This window comes from Canis lupus, chromosome 26 (genome assembly GCF_003254725.2).
Source record: "Canis lupus dingo isolate Sandy chromosome 26, ASM325472v2, whole genome shotgun sequence".
NCBI classification, from domain to species: Eukaryota; Metazoa; Chordata; class Mammalia; order Carnivora; family Canidae; genus Canis; species Canis lupus.
Genome location: NC_064268.1, coordinates 8,608,989 through 8,622,782, shown reverse-complemented (window position 1 = coordinate 8,622,782; position 13,794 = coordinate 8,608,989). Strand labels below are relative to the sequence as shown.

The following is a 13,794-nucleotide window of genomic DNA, read 5'->3' as shown; positions in this document are numbered from 1 at the left end:
CCGGGCGCTATTGGGGGTGCACCCGCGGACGCCGGATTCTAGCCCCCGCCGAGGCGCTCCGGGCACTGCCCGAACGGCTTCGGGAGAGCGGGGAGGGCAGAGACCAGACGCTGGAATTAGAGAGGGGAGGGGCAGGAACTCTCTAGAGGGTTGCGCGCTTGCACGTTTTGTGGAGGGGATGAGTCCTCTTCCACGGGAAGGAAACATACACGCCCTCTAAAACAGGAGGTGCCTTCCACCTCAGGATTCCCGGCCCTCTAACAGCTTTGCAAACGTTGGGTGTCGCCAGATAGGTGAGACGTTCGTACGCGAACCGAGGACCGAAGTCCGCGGCGCAGGGATGCGGAGTGCGAGCCGTTAGCCGTTATCTCCAAGGCAACCAAGCTTCTCCAGCGTCCCAACCGCCGATTTCCGCCACTACCTCCGCGCACACTCTAACCGCTGCCCGGTCCGCCCCGCCCACGCCGAAGTTTCCCGAGAACGGGTTTCACACGAGATTTGATCTGCGGGACGCTCCGTAGCCAGGGATGTAACAACGCAGGGCGCAAAAGGACTGTGGGTTGCTATTGGTGGTCACGTGGTGTTCCCGGAAGTCAGTGAGCGCCGCGCGAAGGCTGAAGGGAGCGGGCCGGTCGGGCTCCGTGAGGCGTGGCGGGCCCAGCCCGGGCCCGGGAGCGCCGGCATGCCTCGGTACGCGCAGCTGGTCATGGGCCCGGCAGGAAGCGGGAAGGTGAGGCTTTGGCGTTAGAACAGGAGAAAAGTCGGAGCTCGTGGGAGGCAGGGGGGCTGTGGTCCTGACGGAGGGACCGGCGGGTGCGTGCACGCGGACCCTTGGGCAGAGCGCTGCTGCAGTCTGGGCTTCGTCGCTCTTTGTTGCGATTTTGAAAGTGGGGAAAATAACAGTGGTGGCTAATGCTTAGAGTATACTTATGCCCCAGATACTGCGTTTAAACTCCTAACTTATTTCCAGAACAACGTTGTAGGATAGGTCTTGTTCTCATTTTTACGGATGGGAATTTTACAGAAAATGAGACACGGAAAGGTTAAGTTCTTTTCCCAAGATCACGCGGCTGGAATTTGAATCCAGTTGTGTGTAATCCCAGAATCCGCTCCTGTCTCGCTCATAGAAAGTTCAGGTGAGGTCTCATTAAGTCAGTTTCTCAGAGCTTGAAACATGGACTTCTGGTCTTTGAGGCGATTTTAGGAGGTACATGGCCTAACATTAGTGAACATTGGATCGTATATTGATTGAGCCCCATGTTGGGTGTAGAGAAAACCAGGGGTAAGGCTCCTGGCTGATTCATTTGGTGGAATGTGAGTCTTGATTGAGGTCAGTAAATTCTAGAGATCATAAATTGAGAAAATTACTCCCTTTTCAATTCTTTCAGTTTGCATTGAAGTGAAATTGTCAGTTTGACACCTGTGTATCTTTAATACTTTCTTTTTTTATGTTTGAGCCCCATGTTGGGTGTAGAGATTCCTTAAAAATAAAGTCTCTAGAAAAAAGAAGAGAAAAGTAGAGAAGCGCTTTCACTAAAGTTACTCTTGAGTCTCAGCCAGGTCTGGATCTACAGCCCAGTCAGATGTCCTGACTGCCAGCCTAGTACCTGTTTTCAGTCGGCTTTTTGATCAATGAAGGCATAATTTTGGCCTCAGTGGACACCGACCAAGGGATATAGGGTATCCATTTTGGGGGTGCAGGGGTAGCACTACACTGCCTATTGCTTTGACCCCATGATGCCTTGTGACATTACAGAGCACCTACTGTGCCACTATGGTCCAACACTGTGAAGCCCTCAATCGGTCTGTCCAAGTTGTGAACCTAGATCCTGCAGCAGAACACTTCAACTACTCCGTGATGGCTGGTGAGTCCTGAACAGAGCCTTCCCCCTCCTTCAGGAAAAATGAGGGGGTGGAGAGGCCATGAGTGCTGGCTGCTTGGTACAGAAGGTGAAAACTTAATTATTATAGTCTGCTCCCCTGCTTCATGATGAAATGTGTGACATTATCCTTTCTTCGTCTTAGTTTAAGAATTGAGTATCTTCCCTCATACCTCTTTTCTGTCCTTTTTTTCCCCACTTTTGTAAAATATTTTATTTATTCATTCATGAGAGGCAGAGACAAAGGTCCTCCATCCCAGGACCCTGGGATCACCCCCTGAGCCTAAGGCAGACGCTCAACCACCGAGCCACCCAGGCATCCCCCCTTCTGTCCTTCCATGCTTAGCCTGCTGTGGTGAATCGGGTTTACTGCAGGTCATAGTATTAGCGAGCAGCTTAACTGTTTGTTTGTTTTTAATTCTTTTAGAGGCGCCTCCTACCCTCTCTCTTGGGAAAAAAATTTAAAAAGAATTTTTTTAAATTTATGTTTCTTTAGAGGGAGAATCTTTTTTTTTTTTAAGATTATATTTATTTATTCATGAGAATACACAGAGAGGAGAGAGAGAGAGAGAGAGAGAGGCAGAGACACAGGCAGAGGGAAAAGCAGGCTCCATGCAGGGAGCCTGACATGGGACTCGATCCCAGGTCTCCAGGATCATGCCCCGAGCTGTAGGCGACGCTAAACCGCTGAGCCACCAGGGCTGCCTGAGAGAGAGAATCTTAAGCAGGCTCCATGCCCTCCATGCCCAGTGTGGAGCCCAACATGGGGCTTGGTCTCAGAATGGTGAGGTCATACATAACCTGAGCCAAAATCAAGAGTTGGACACTTAACTGACTGAGCCACACAGGTGCCCCTAAAGTAAAATTCTTTCAATTTATTCATTCAGATGTCTTTTGAACACTTACTTTATGCCAGATGCCAAGGTTCTAGCAGAGAACAAGGCAGACATTATCCTTTCATTCATGGACCTTTTAGTGAGGAGATAAGCAAAATGATAAACATTAAAGATTGTGATAATGACTCCAAGTAGTCAATGAGAATGAATAACCTGGAGGTTGCTTTAGAAAGGGTAGTCACAGGAGGGAAGATTTGGGCCCAGACCCGAAGATAGTAATGGGCTTACCAAGCTGGGGAGTAGCCTTCCAAGATGAGGGAAATCAGGTCAATACATAGCCTAGAGATAGGAAGGGGTTTGGTATGTTCCAGAAAAAGCAAAAATATCAATGAGCTAGAGCATAATCAGTGAAGGAAAGTAGTGGGTAGGTGCTAGAAGGACATGAGAAGTTTGAGTTCTATTCTGTTTTCTTAGTCCATTTGAGCTGCCTTAACAAAATACCACAGACAGGGCAACTTGTAAACAACAGAAATATATTTTTTCATGGTTCTGGAGGTTGGAAATCCCAAGATCAGGGTGCCAGCATAGTCAGGTCTGGCGCGATCTCTTTTTTTATTTTATTTTATTTTATTTTATTTTATTTTATTTTATTTTATTTTATTTATTTTTATTTTTATTTTTATTTTATTTTATTTTATTTTTTAATTTTTTTTTATTTTTTATTTTACTTTTAGGATTTTGCTTATTTGCTCATGAGAAACAGAGAGAGGCAGAGATGGCCAGAGGGAGAAGCAGGCTCCCTGAGGGGAGTCCGATGCGGGATTCAATCCCAGGACCTTGGGATCACGCCCTGAGCCAAAAGCAGACACTCAACCACTGAGCTACCCACTTGCTCCTGGGGCCTCTTATTAGAGCAATAATCTCATTCATGAGGAACCACCCTCGTGACCTAATTGGCTCCCAAAGGCACCACCTCCTAATATTATCACCTTGAGCATTAGCTTTTCAACATAGGAATTTTAAGGGGACACCAGCATTCAACGTGTAGCATCTGTCAACAGTGGAATGTCATTAGGATTTAAAGCAGAGGAGAGGGTTGACATCTGATATACATTTTTAAAGATAACTGGCTCTCAGGTGAAAAATGGACACTAGGGAGTCAAGAATAGAAGCAGGGATGAGCAGGATGGCTATTGCAGATGTCTAAGTGGCTTGGACTAATGTAGTCATGGTAGAGATGTAAAGAAGCAGATTCAGTATATACTTTGCAAGTAGAATTAGCATTTTCTGGGAGAGTGAACCAGAACCATTTCGTAGGAAAGGGAGAGATCATCAAGGGTGACTCTTAGATACCTGACTTGAACTGCTTGAGTTACTGAAGAGAGTATATGATACCATCTATTGGAAAGGAAGACAAGTCTATTTAGGTTTGGGGCAATTCTCTTTGCACTTAGTAAGCTTGAGACATCTGATAGATATCTAAGAGGTGATGTCAAGGAACCAATTGGATATAATAGAGACTTAGGGATAAAGGCTGGTTTGAAGGTATAAATTTTCAAGTCAAAAAATAAAAATAAATTTTCAAGTCAGAAACATATAGACAGAACATAAAGTTCCAGGACTGGATGAGATCCTTTGGGGAAGAAGGAAGGATGGTTAGAGAAAAGAACCCAAGACCAAGCCAGCTTCAAAGTTGTCTACTCTTCAGAGGTCTAGAGTAGGAGGTGGAGTCAGTAAGGTGGGAGAAAGCCAGGAGGAGAGACTGTTTCAGGAAAAATACTTGTGCTTGGTTATTTCAGATATGGCTGTGAAGTTATGAAAGATGAGGATAGAGTAGTGGCCATTAGGTGTGGAGACATGGAGATGGAGATGACTTGCCCCACAGTTCCGGTGGAGTGTTTTGAAGAGTGGCCTGAAGGTGATGCAGTGTCGGTGCAAGAGATGAAGTTTCATTGTGAAAGGAGCAGAGAAGAGGGGTGAGAATTGGAGCGGATAGAGGGTCAAGGGAGGTTGCTTTTTTTTTTTTTTTAATACAAATTTTTAAAAAGATTTTATTCATGAGAGACACAGAAAGACAGGCAGAGACATAGGCAGAGGGAGAAACAGACTCCCTGTGAGGAACCTGATACAGGATTCCATCCCAGGACTCCAGGATCACAACCTGAGCGGAAGGCAGATGCTCAACCACTGAACCGCCCAGGCGTCCCAGGAGGTTGTGTTTTAACATTGGAGGTGCTAACTGGAACGGACTTGATTGCTGAACAGAACAATCCAGTAGAAACAAACTGAAAATGCCAACCAGTGGGAATAACTTCAAGAATGGGAAAGGGGAAGAGGATCCCAAACAACTGGAAGATTTTGCCTTCACTAGGAGTGGGATGCTTTTTTTTCTTAAAGATTTTATTTTTGAGTAATCTCTACACCCAGCGTAGGGCTTGAACTCACAACCCCGAGATCAAGAGTTGCACACTCCACTGACTGAGCCACCAGGTGCCCCAGGAGTGGGATGCTCCTTCTGTTGTAACCAAAAGGAAGGCGGAGTGGAAGACACCATGTAATACTGGTGGTGGGAATATGGGAAATTCTTTTTTGTCGGCTTCTGATTTCTGTTAATGACACGTGTGCCATCAGGACAGGAGAGTGGCAAGAAGTGGGTGTGAGGTACAAAACAGTTATCTTCATAAGGAAAAGGGATTTAGGGCTCCTGGGTGGCTCAGTCAGCTAAGCGTCTTGACTTTTGATTTTGAGTCAGGCTAAGATCTCAGGGTTGTGCCGCCGAGCCCTGTGTTAGGCTCTGCAGTGAGTGTAGAGCCTGCTTAAAATTCTCCCGTCTCCTTCTGCCCCTCAAAAAAAAAAAAAAAAAAAAAAGGCTTTGCATTTCTTTGGGATCATTTGCACCCAACAGAAAGCACTCAAGTCAGCTTATGTAAAGGGGGGATTTTTTTTTTTTTTTTTTTTTTTAGAAGGAATCAGGGATCTCTCACAAAACCCAAGAGCAAGGCTTTATGAGAGACTAGAACCCAGAACAAAAACTAACAAACTGAAGGTGGCTTTCTCGGTCTCTGCCTTTTTTCTCTCTTACCAGCTTTCTCAGCTTCTGGAAGCCCAGTAAGTAAGGTGCCACCAACTTCAGGTTCATATCACTTTCAGGTCCAGGTGTCTTAATGACTGACTTATGTCCTTGAGTCATCCTTTTAGAAGACCCAGTTTTGTTGTCCCAACTTGAGTCAGATGTTTATCACTCAGGGAGAGGAAGTGCATAGGAAGTACATATCCACATAAATGTGGCTATGAATGAGGCAGTGCTCTGTGAACAGAGATGGTAGATTTGTGCACAAACGTAAAAAGCCTATGGTAGAAAGTTATAAATACAGATTTCCAAAATTAATAATAAAGGTAAACTATGCAAATACCAGAATTTTTAAGCCCCTGCTGTAGGTGATATAGCTACATTACCTCATAGAGCCTTTATCCTTCTACCCCAGGATATATGATTTGTCTCCCATTTTACAAATAAGGAAAGTGAGGTATGGAAAGGTTAAATAGCTTCCCTGAGGTCACCATGCTAAGAAACATCAATTGATTTTTTTGGTTTGGTTTTAATTATTTTGGAATACATAGTGTATATTGACATGGTTTAAAATGCAAAAGGTACAGAAAAGCGTACAGTAAAATATCTCCCTCTCAGGTCTGTGTTCCGGTAATTGGCTCCCCTCCCTGGAGACAGCCAGTTTTGCCAGTTTCTAAGGTGTCTTTCCATAGAGAGTTTATGGATATAAAATCAGATATATGTATTATTGTGTATATGTAGTGAACCTTTGTCTTATTGTTGCTGTTGTTCACACAAATGATGGCTTTTTTTTTTTAATTTTATTTATTTATGATAGGCACACAGTGAGAGAGAGAGAGGCAGAGACATAGGCAGAAGGGAGAAGCAGGCTCCATGCACCGGGAGCCCAACGTGGGATTTGATCCCGGGTCTCCAGGATCGCTCCCTGGGCCAAAGGCAGGCGCTAAACCACTGTGCCACCCAGGGATCCCCATGATGGCATTTTTTACACAGAATTCTGCACCTTGCATTTTTCATTTAAAAGTATACCTAGGATGTGGTGCCAGGGTGGTTCAGTCAGTTAAATGTCCAACTCTTGGTTTCAACTCAGGTCATGATCTCAGGGTTGTGAGATCGAGCCCTGGGTTGGGCTCCATACTCAGCACAGAGTCTGCTTGAAAGTCTCTGCCTCTCTCTCTGCCCCTTCCCCCTGTTCATGTGCACGCACACCAACCCTCTCTCAAATTAATGAATTAAAGTATACTTGAGAGATTATATCACACCCATATTTAAAGAGTTTTTTGGGGGATCCCTGGGTGACTCAGCGGTTCAGCACCTGCCTTTGGCCCAGGGCATGATCCTGGAAACCTGGGGTCAAGTCCTGCGTTGGAGGACTGCATGGAGCCTGCTTCTCCCTCTGCCTGTGTCTTTGCCTCTCTTTCTTTCTCTATGTCTATCATGAATAAATAAATAAATCTTTAAAAAAAAAGAGAGCTTCTCCTTTTTATGGCTACGTAGGGTTCCATTGTCTGGCTGTTTAATAATTTAATTGGTTCCTACAAACTGCTACAGTGAATAATCATGTACAGAAATAGTTTCACACATGTGTTTTATTTTTATTTATTTATTTTTATTTATTCATGAGAGACAGAGGCAGAGACATAGGCAGAGAGAGAAGCAGGCTTCTCATAGGGAGCCTGATACGGGACTCAATCCCCGGACTGGGATCACGTCCTGACCCAAAGGCAGACACTCAACTGCTGAGCCACCCAGGCATCCCACACATGTGTTTTTATATAATTGTTAACTATTGGGGATCCCTGGGTGGCTCAGCAGTTTGGCGCCTGCCTTCAGCCCAATGAGTGATCCTGGAGTCCCAGGATCGAGTCCCACGTCGGGCTCCCTGCATGGAGCCTGCTTCTCCCTCTGCCTATGTCTGCCTCTGTCTCTCTCTCTCTCATGAATAAATAAATAAAATCTTAAAAAAAATAAATTGTTAACTATCACTAATGAGGACAACAGTTTTTGAATGGCTGTTCTTAGATCCTGGGCCCCATCTTTTGCAGATATTCGGGAACTGATTGAGGTGGATGATGTCATGGAGGATGACTCTCTCCGCTTTGGTCCCAATGGAGGATTGGTATTTTGCATGGAGTACTTTGCCAATAATTTTGACTGGCTAGAGAACTGCCTTGGCCATGTAGAGGATGACTACATCCTTTTTGACTGTCCAGGTAAGTCAGTAATTTGAATATGACATTTTCTTAGAAGTTGTACTAGTTCTGTCCTCAGTGAGAGAAAGTGGATTGAGCCTTGTAGCTCTTAACTAGATTGCAGTGAGGCCCAAAGCTCTTATCTATTGGCTTTGAGTTTACTGAGTGCTTAGTTTGTGTGCTGAGAATACCATAGAGACCCCAGCAGCTGTGGTCTTTGCCCTCATGGAGCTCACAGTCTCATGGAGTCGGCAGCACAGTGAGTGTGCTAGACAGAATGAACAAAATCTCCTAGGTGATTATTTAATACTGATTTGTGATAGGTGCTCCACAGGAGTAGCACCAACCATCATCATATAGCAAGAAGATTAGGAGGCTTCTGACCAAGTATGTAAGCTGGGCTGGGGGGTGAAGGTGAGAGAGACCATACCATGGTCCAGGCAGAGGCACAACATGCCAGGAGCCTCAAGGCAGGAAGGAATGAGGTGGGTTTGGGACACCAAGAAGTCCAGGGTAGCCGAAGTACTGAAAACCCAGGGGAAGTTCATGAGGTGAGGCTGATAGGGGACAGATCACACACAACTCCTTAAGCCAAATTGTGAGTTTTAGACTTGAGTCTGACCTGTGATCATTTGTGGTTCTCACTTAATTTTCCTTGCTTTTATTTTACTTTATTTTTATATTTTTGTTTTGAGAGAGCACATGCACGCACACAAGAGAGAATCGTTAGCAGGTTCCGTTCCTAGTGTAGATCCCAACACGGGGCTTAATTTTACAACCCTGAGATCATGACCTGGGCCTAAATCAAGAGTTGGACGCTTAACTGGCTGAGCCACCCAGGTACCACCCCCCCACTTTTTTTTTTTTTTAAAGAGAAAGTATTTTCCCTTGCTTTTAATTGAACCCACAGAAAAGCACATACATCCTAAGCATACAGCTTGATGAATATTCCCAAAAAACACACATCTTTGTAGCACTCAATTTTGACTCCCCTTTTTTAACCATCTTGTGGGAAATTTTTTTACATGTAGTTTGATGACTATATATTTCCTGTTTATATTAATCTTGTCATGTTCTTTTGTAGGTCAGATTGAGTTGTATACGCACCTGCCTGTGATGAAACAGCTGGTCCAACAGCTGGAACAGTGGGAGTTCCGAGTCTGTGGAGTTTTTCTTGTTGATTCTCAGTTCATGGTGGAGTCGTTCAAGGTTTGAAGATCCGTCTTGTCTATTTTTTAGTTGTGGGTACAAGCAGATGACAGTCTCCTTTAAGCACTCTGTGATTTCAATACTCTGGACATTTCACAAACTACATTCCAGAATAATTTAGTATTATCCTTTGTTATTCAGTTATTTTAATGACCTATTTTTTTTTTTAATGACCTATTTTTAACTCAAAAATGATAAGTTATGATATTGTATAGATTTGGGGGAGCTACTTAACAAAGAAAAATGAGGCAGATGCACATTTCATGTCTGTTTTTTTGTTTTTGTTTTGTTTTTAAGATTTTATTCATGAGAGACACGAGAGAGAGGAACAGAGAGAGAAACAGACTCCATGCAGGGAGACCGATGTGGGACTCGATCCCGGGACTCCAGGATCATGCTCTGGGTCAAAGGCAGATGCTCAACCGCTGAGCCACCCAGGTGTCCCTCGTGTCTGTTTTTAATTCTTCGAGAGCCTCTTGTCTAATTTATGAACTATATTTTCCATTAATTGCTCTTAAGAATATTCAATCAGAAAAGAGGTTAAGATACCATCTAGGGCGCCTAGGTGGCTCAGTGGTTGAGCATCTGCCTTCAGCTCAGGTTGTGATCTCGGGTTCCTGGGATCAAGTCCCACATTGGGCTCCCCAAAGGGAAGCTTACTTCTTCCTCTGCCTATGTCTCTGCTTCTATCTGTGTCTCTCATGAATAAATAAAATATTTTTTTAAAAAAAAAAATACCATCTGGGGATCCCTGGGTGGCATAGCGGTTTAGCGCCTGCCTTTGGCCCAGGGCGCGATCCTGGAGACCCGGGATCGAGTCCCATGTCAGGCTCCCGGTGCATGGAGCCTGCTTCTCCCTCTGCCTCTGTCTTTGCCTCTCTCTCATCTCTCTCTGTGTGACTATCATAAATTAAAAAAATTTTAAAAAAATTACCATCTAAACTGAGATTTGTGATCACTGTAATTTTTTGAGTGAGGGGAAGGGCAGGGGGAAAGGGAGAAAAAGAATCTTAAGCAGGCTTCATGCCCAGCATGGAGCCCGGTGTGGGGCTTCATCTCAAAACCCTGAGATCACGACCTGAACTGAAATCAAGAGTTGGCCACTTAACCGACTGAGCCACCCAGGTGCCCCTGCGCCCCCCCCCCCCAGACCTTTTTAAAGATTTTATTTGAAAAAAAAAAAAAAAAGATTTTATTTGTAAGTAATCTCTACACCCAACATGGGGCTCGAACTTACAACCCAGAGATGAAGAGTCACATGTTCTTCCAACCAAGCCAGGCTGGTACCCCATGATCACTATAAATTGAATCTACCTCTTCCCTCCTTATTCTCACCTTTGGAAACCAAGTGTCAACCATCCGATTAGTCTTTTCTTTAGGATGAGCATTTCTTTTACTTTGTTCAGCAAAGAGCAAACATCTCTCTTTTATGTGGAGACCAGCAAATTTTGTTGGCAACAGCTCATCTTCCCTTTTCTGTTCCTCCTCCAGTTTATTTCTGGCATCTTGGCAGCCCTGAGTGCTATGATCTCCCTAGAAATTCCACAAGTTAACATCATGACAAAAATGGATCTGCTTAGCAAGAAAGCCAAAAAGGAAATTGAAAAGTGAGTTCACTTCTTCCATTATCATCAGATCTTAATTGCAGAGACGTGAGGTTCTATTAGTCTACAAATCTAGTTTTTTTATTTATTCTTCATTTTATTCATTAGTCTTTCTCATTTTCAAAGATTTTTAGACCCAGACATGTATTCTTTATTAGACGATTCTGCAAGTGACTTAAGAAGCAAAAAATTCAAAAAATTGACTAAAGCTATATGTGGACTGGTAAGTTTTTGAAGTTTTTTTAAATGACCTGGTCAGCTGTTAACCATAGCCAGTGAGTGGCCACCGTTATGGAAAGCACAGTCCTATTTCCTCACAAAGGGGAGGTGGGTAGGGGGCAGGCTGTGGGCAGGCCAGTCAGTAGTTTAATTTAAAAGTAGTTATTAGTGGTAGCTGTAATAAGTTAACTGTCATGTCTATTGTTCCATACCATTTGGGGAGTTCAGAACTGTCTGTGCCCTTTTGAAATTTATGACGGTTGCTGAATTCAGAGAAGTATCTATGAAACAGTAAGTGTCTAGTTAAGTAATAAGTTAATGAGTGTTCTGGGAGGTCAGAGGTCAGGCAAATCAATGATGATTTGTCCCTCCTCCCCCCACACACAAATGTTTTTAATCAGAAGTATAAATGGTTGTAGACTAAAATATAAGTTGAAGATTAAGTATTTTGTACAGCTTCTGAATGACCCTTTATGAAATTCCCAACTTGTAGATTGATGACTATAGCATGGTTCGATTTTTGCCTTATGATCAGTCAGATGAAGAAAGCATGAATATTGTGTTACAGCATATTGATTTTGCCATTCAGTATGGAGAAGACTTAGAATTCAAAGAACCAAAGGTAAATTTTTTGATTATTGACTTTTGATAATAATGTTTGCCAGCACTTACTGGCCTCCTGCATAATCCCAGCAACTCCTCAGATTTTTATCTTAGCAGCAGTAGAAACCTGGGCTTTTCAAGAGGAGGTCTGAAATTGACATCTGTGCTCAACAAGTAGTACCAGTTTTACTCTACCCTTTATTGAGGCACTATAAACCAGCTTCTTTGTCCTCAGGGTATGTGCAAAACGGAGATGAAATCCGGTTGAAATTAGGATGCCCTCACATATGTCAGTGAGAAGCCTGATGGTAGTTGTCGTAGGCCACTACCTCAGCAAATTAGCTGAGAGTCAGCAAGCGTAAACTCAAGTACAAATGCTTCCAGTGAGATAGAAGTATTTTTCATTTACCATGTAGCTGGAAAAAGTTCTATCAGTCATGCCTTTTGTCACTGTAAAAGACCTACAATGCAGCTGGGCATTATCTACTGGTAGAGTATTACTTGGAAAATATGTAAGCACCTACTAGATCTGATTTACAGGAAATGAATATTTTCTGCTTTGTGTTTCTTTTGTGTCAGGAACATGAAGATGAATCTTCTTCTATGTTTGATGAATATTTTCAAGGACACCAAAATGAATGAAGAATTTTTCAGAGTAACTATACCTGAAACACTTTCAATTGAACCAAGACATTCTTCTTTTCAAAAGATGCAATACTAGAAAGCTACTTATTTAATGAAAAAGGCAATACTTGGCTCTTTATCAGCAGCATGCCTAAATCAAGTTGTAATTATTCTGAAATGGCTGGTGTTTCAAGTGGAATCTTTTAGTAGTATTTTTACAGCATCAATTTAGATTTTAAATGTTGAAATTGAAATGAATGCACATAGATTTGCATATAATATAAATGAGCATCTGTGGTACAGTTAGGACTCAGTCTACCTTTATTTTTCCTGTTTGATTTTTGTTATTTTTGAGGGTTTTTTTGGAGAGGCAGGAATTATTATAACAATATACACATGTGTGTCCAAAGGAAAAAATCTAGGATATAGTTAAGACCATTGCTTATTTGTATGTCTGAATTTTCCTATATTTGAAAATGTATCATTTGTGTAATTAAATGAAAATTAACTTTTAAAAAACATATATGTATATAAATAAAATAAATATAAAAATAGTGCTAACTTTTCATTACACTCCTGTTTTTTAGTCAGAATCTGAAATACTCATCCAGGGCAAATTTTTGAATGACTAAATTTGCCCAACTGTCAAAATGTAGCCAGTGATTTCTTTAAAAATGCAATTGTGTCTGAGCATTTAAAAATTTATACTTTCCTGGGTAATAATAGCAGATGCACAAAAAAGGCAAAAGACATTTTTTTCTTCTTAAAGAAAAGAATTGCACCTTGATTGAATTGTTTATTTTCAGTAGCATTGGGTATGAAAGCAATGGGGAGTGGCTAGTCCATCTGTGATGGGCTAGGCCCTGTTAAGAAAAGCAGAATCTAATTTATTGAGTTCTGCCAGACCTTGTGCTAAGAAACATTTTACATAATCTCTTTCATTTAATCCTCATTACAGCCCAGTCTTCCTTGGCTATTTGGGCCTGGATCTTCCAGCTGATACAAATTAAACCCTTACAGAAAACTGGAAACAGGTTAAATTTTTCATCATTCTTGGGCTAGGTAGCAGGAGTACACCTGCAGTGTCACGTTTGATCCATTTTAACTAAAGATGCCCCATGTGTGAAGAACCACAGCTATCAGTGGTAACTTGTGTCTGGGAGGTTAGGCCAGGGGCATAAGTCAAGTATTTGCATCCTAGTCCATCAAGGTGAGCTATTGTACGGTGGAGAGGTACGGCCAGCAGGAGAGAACTTGAATGGGCATCATGGGAATGTGCTGTCCTGTGTCAGGACTCTTGTCTGTGGCCCTGAGTATGAAAGGGTGAGAACACCCTGATCTGCATAATTTTTAGAAATTTTATTGTCGTAGAAGAAAGGAAAGTCAAACTAACATTTGAAGTGCTTTCTAAGATTAGGTTAAAAAAAAAAACAAAACAGGGCAGCCCAGTGGCTCAACGGTTTAGTGTCTTGCCTTCAGCTCAGGGCATGATCCTGGAGGCCCAGGATCGAGTCCCACATCGGGCTCCCTGCATGGAGCCTGTTTCTCCCTCTGCCT

At 42.8% G+C, this 13,794-nt stretch overlaps 1 protein-coding gene across 3 annotated transcripts; it reads left to right on the top strand.

Annotated features, from left to right (window-relative positions):
• Positions 1-169: 169 nt before the first annotated feature.
• On the top strand, positions 170-12,791 carry GPN3 (GPN-loop GTPase 3). Of its 3 annotated transcripts, none has more exons than XM_025473903.3 (8): positions 170-690; positions 1,757-1,865; positions 7,832-7,999; positions 9,063-9,187; positions 10,679-10,794; positions 10,918-11,014; positions 11,504-11,632; positions 12,193-12,791. In XM_025473903.3, exons 2-8 carry the CDS (start codon positions 1,775-1,777, stop codon positions 12,253-12,255), a joined length of 789 nt encoding a protein of 262 aa, XP_025329688.1. In that variant the 5' UTR covers positions 170-690; positions 1,757-1,774; the 3' UTR covers positions 12,256-12,791. The 3 variants fall into 3 exon arrangements, with proteins under 3 accessions (XP_025329688.1, XP_025329687.1, XP_025329689.1); XM_025473902.3 differs by having other exon boundaries at positions 170-730; XM_025473904.3 differs by lacking the exon at positions 170-690 and adding an exon at positions 1,001-1,136.
• The last annotated feature ends 1,003 nt before the right edge of the window (positions 12,792-13,794 follow it).

Excerpts from the sequence above, each read along its gene's own strand:
- GPN3 (XM_025473902.3), top strand. The coding sequence starts at position 683 with ATGCCTCGGTACGCGCAGCTGGTCATGGGCCCGGCAGGAAGCGGGAAG. Across the intron at positions 8,000-9,062 it reads CATCCTTTTTGACTGTCCAG|GTCAGATTGAGTTGTATACG; the intron begins GTAAGTCAGTAA and ends GTTCTTTTGTAG. Across the intron at positions 9,188-10,678 it reads TCATGGTGGAGTCGTTCAAG|TTTATTTCTGGCATCTTGGC; the intron begins GTTTGAAGATCC and ends TTCCTCCTCCAG.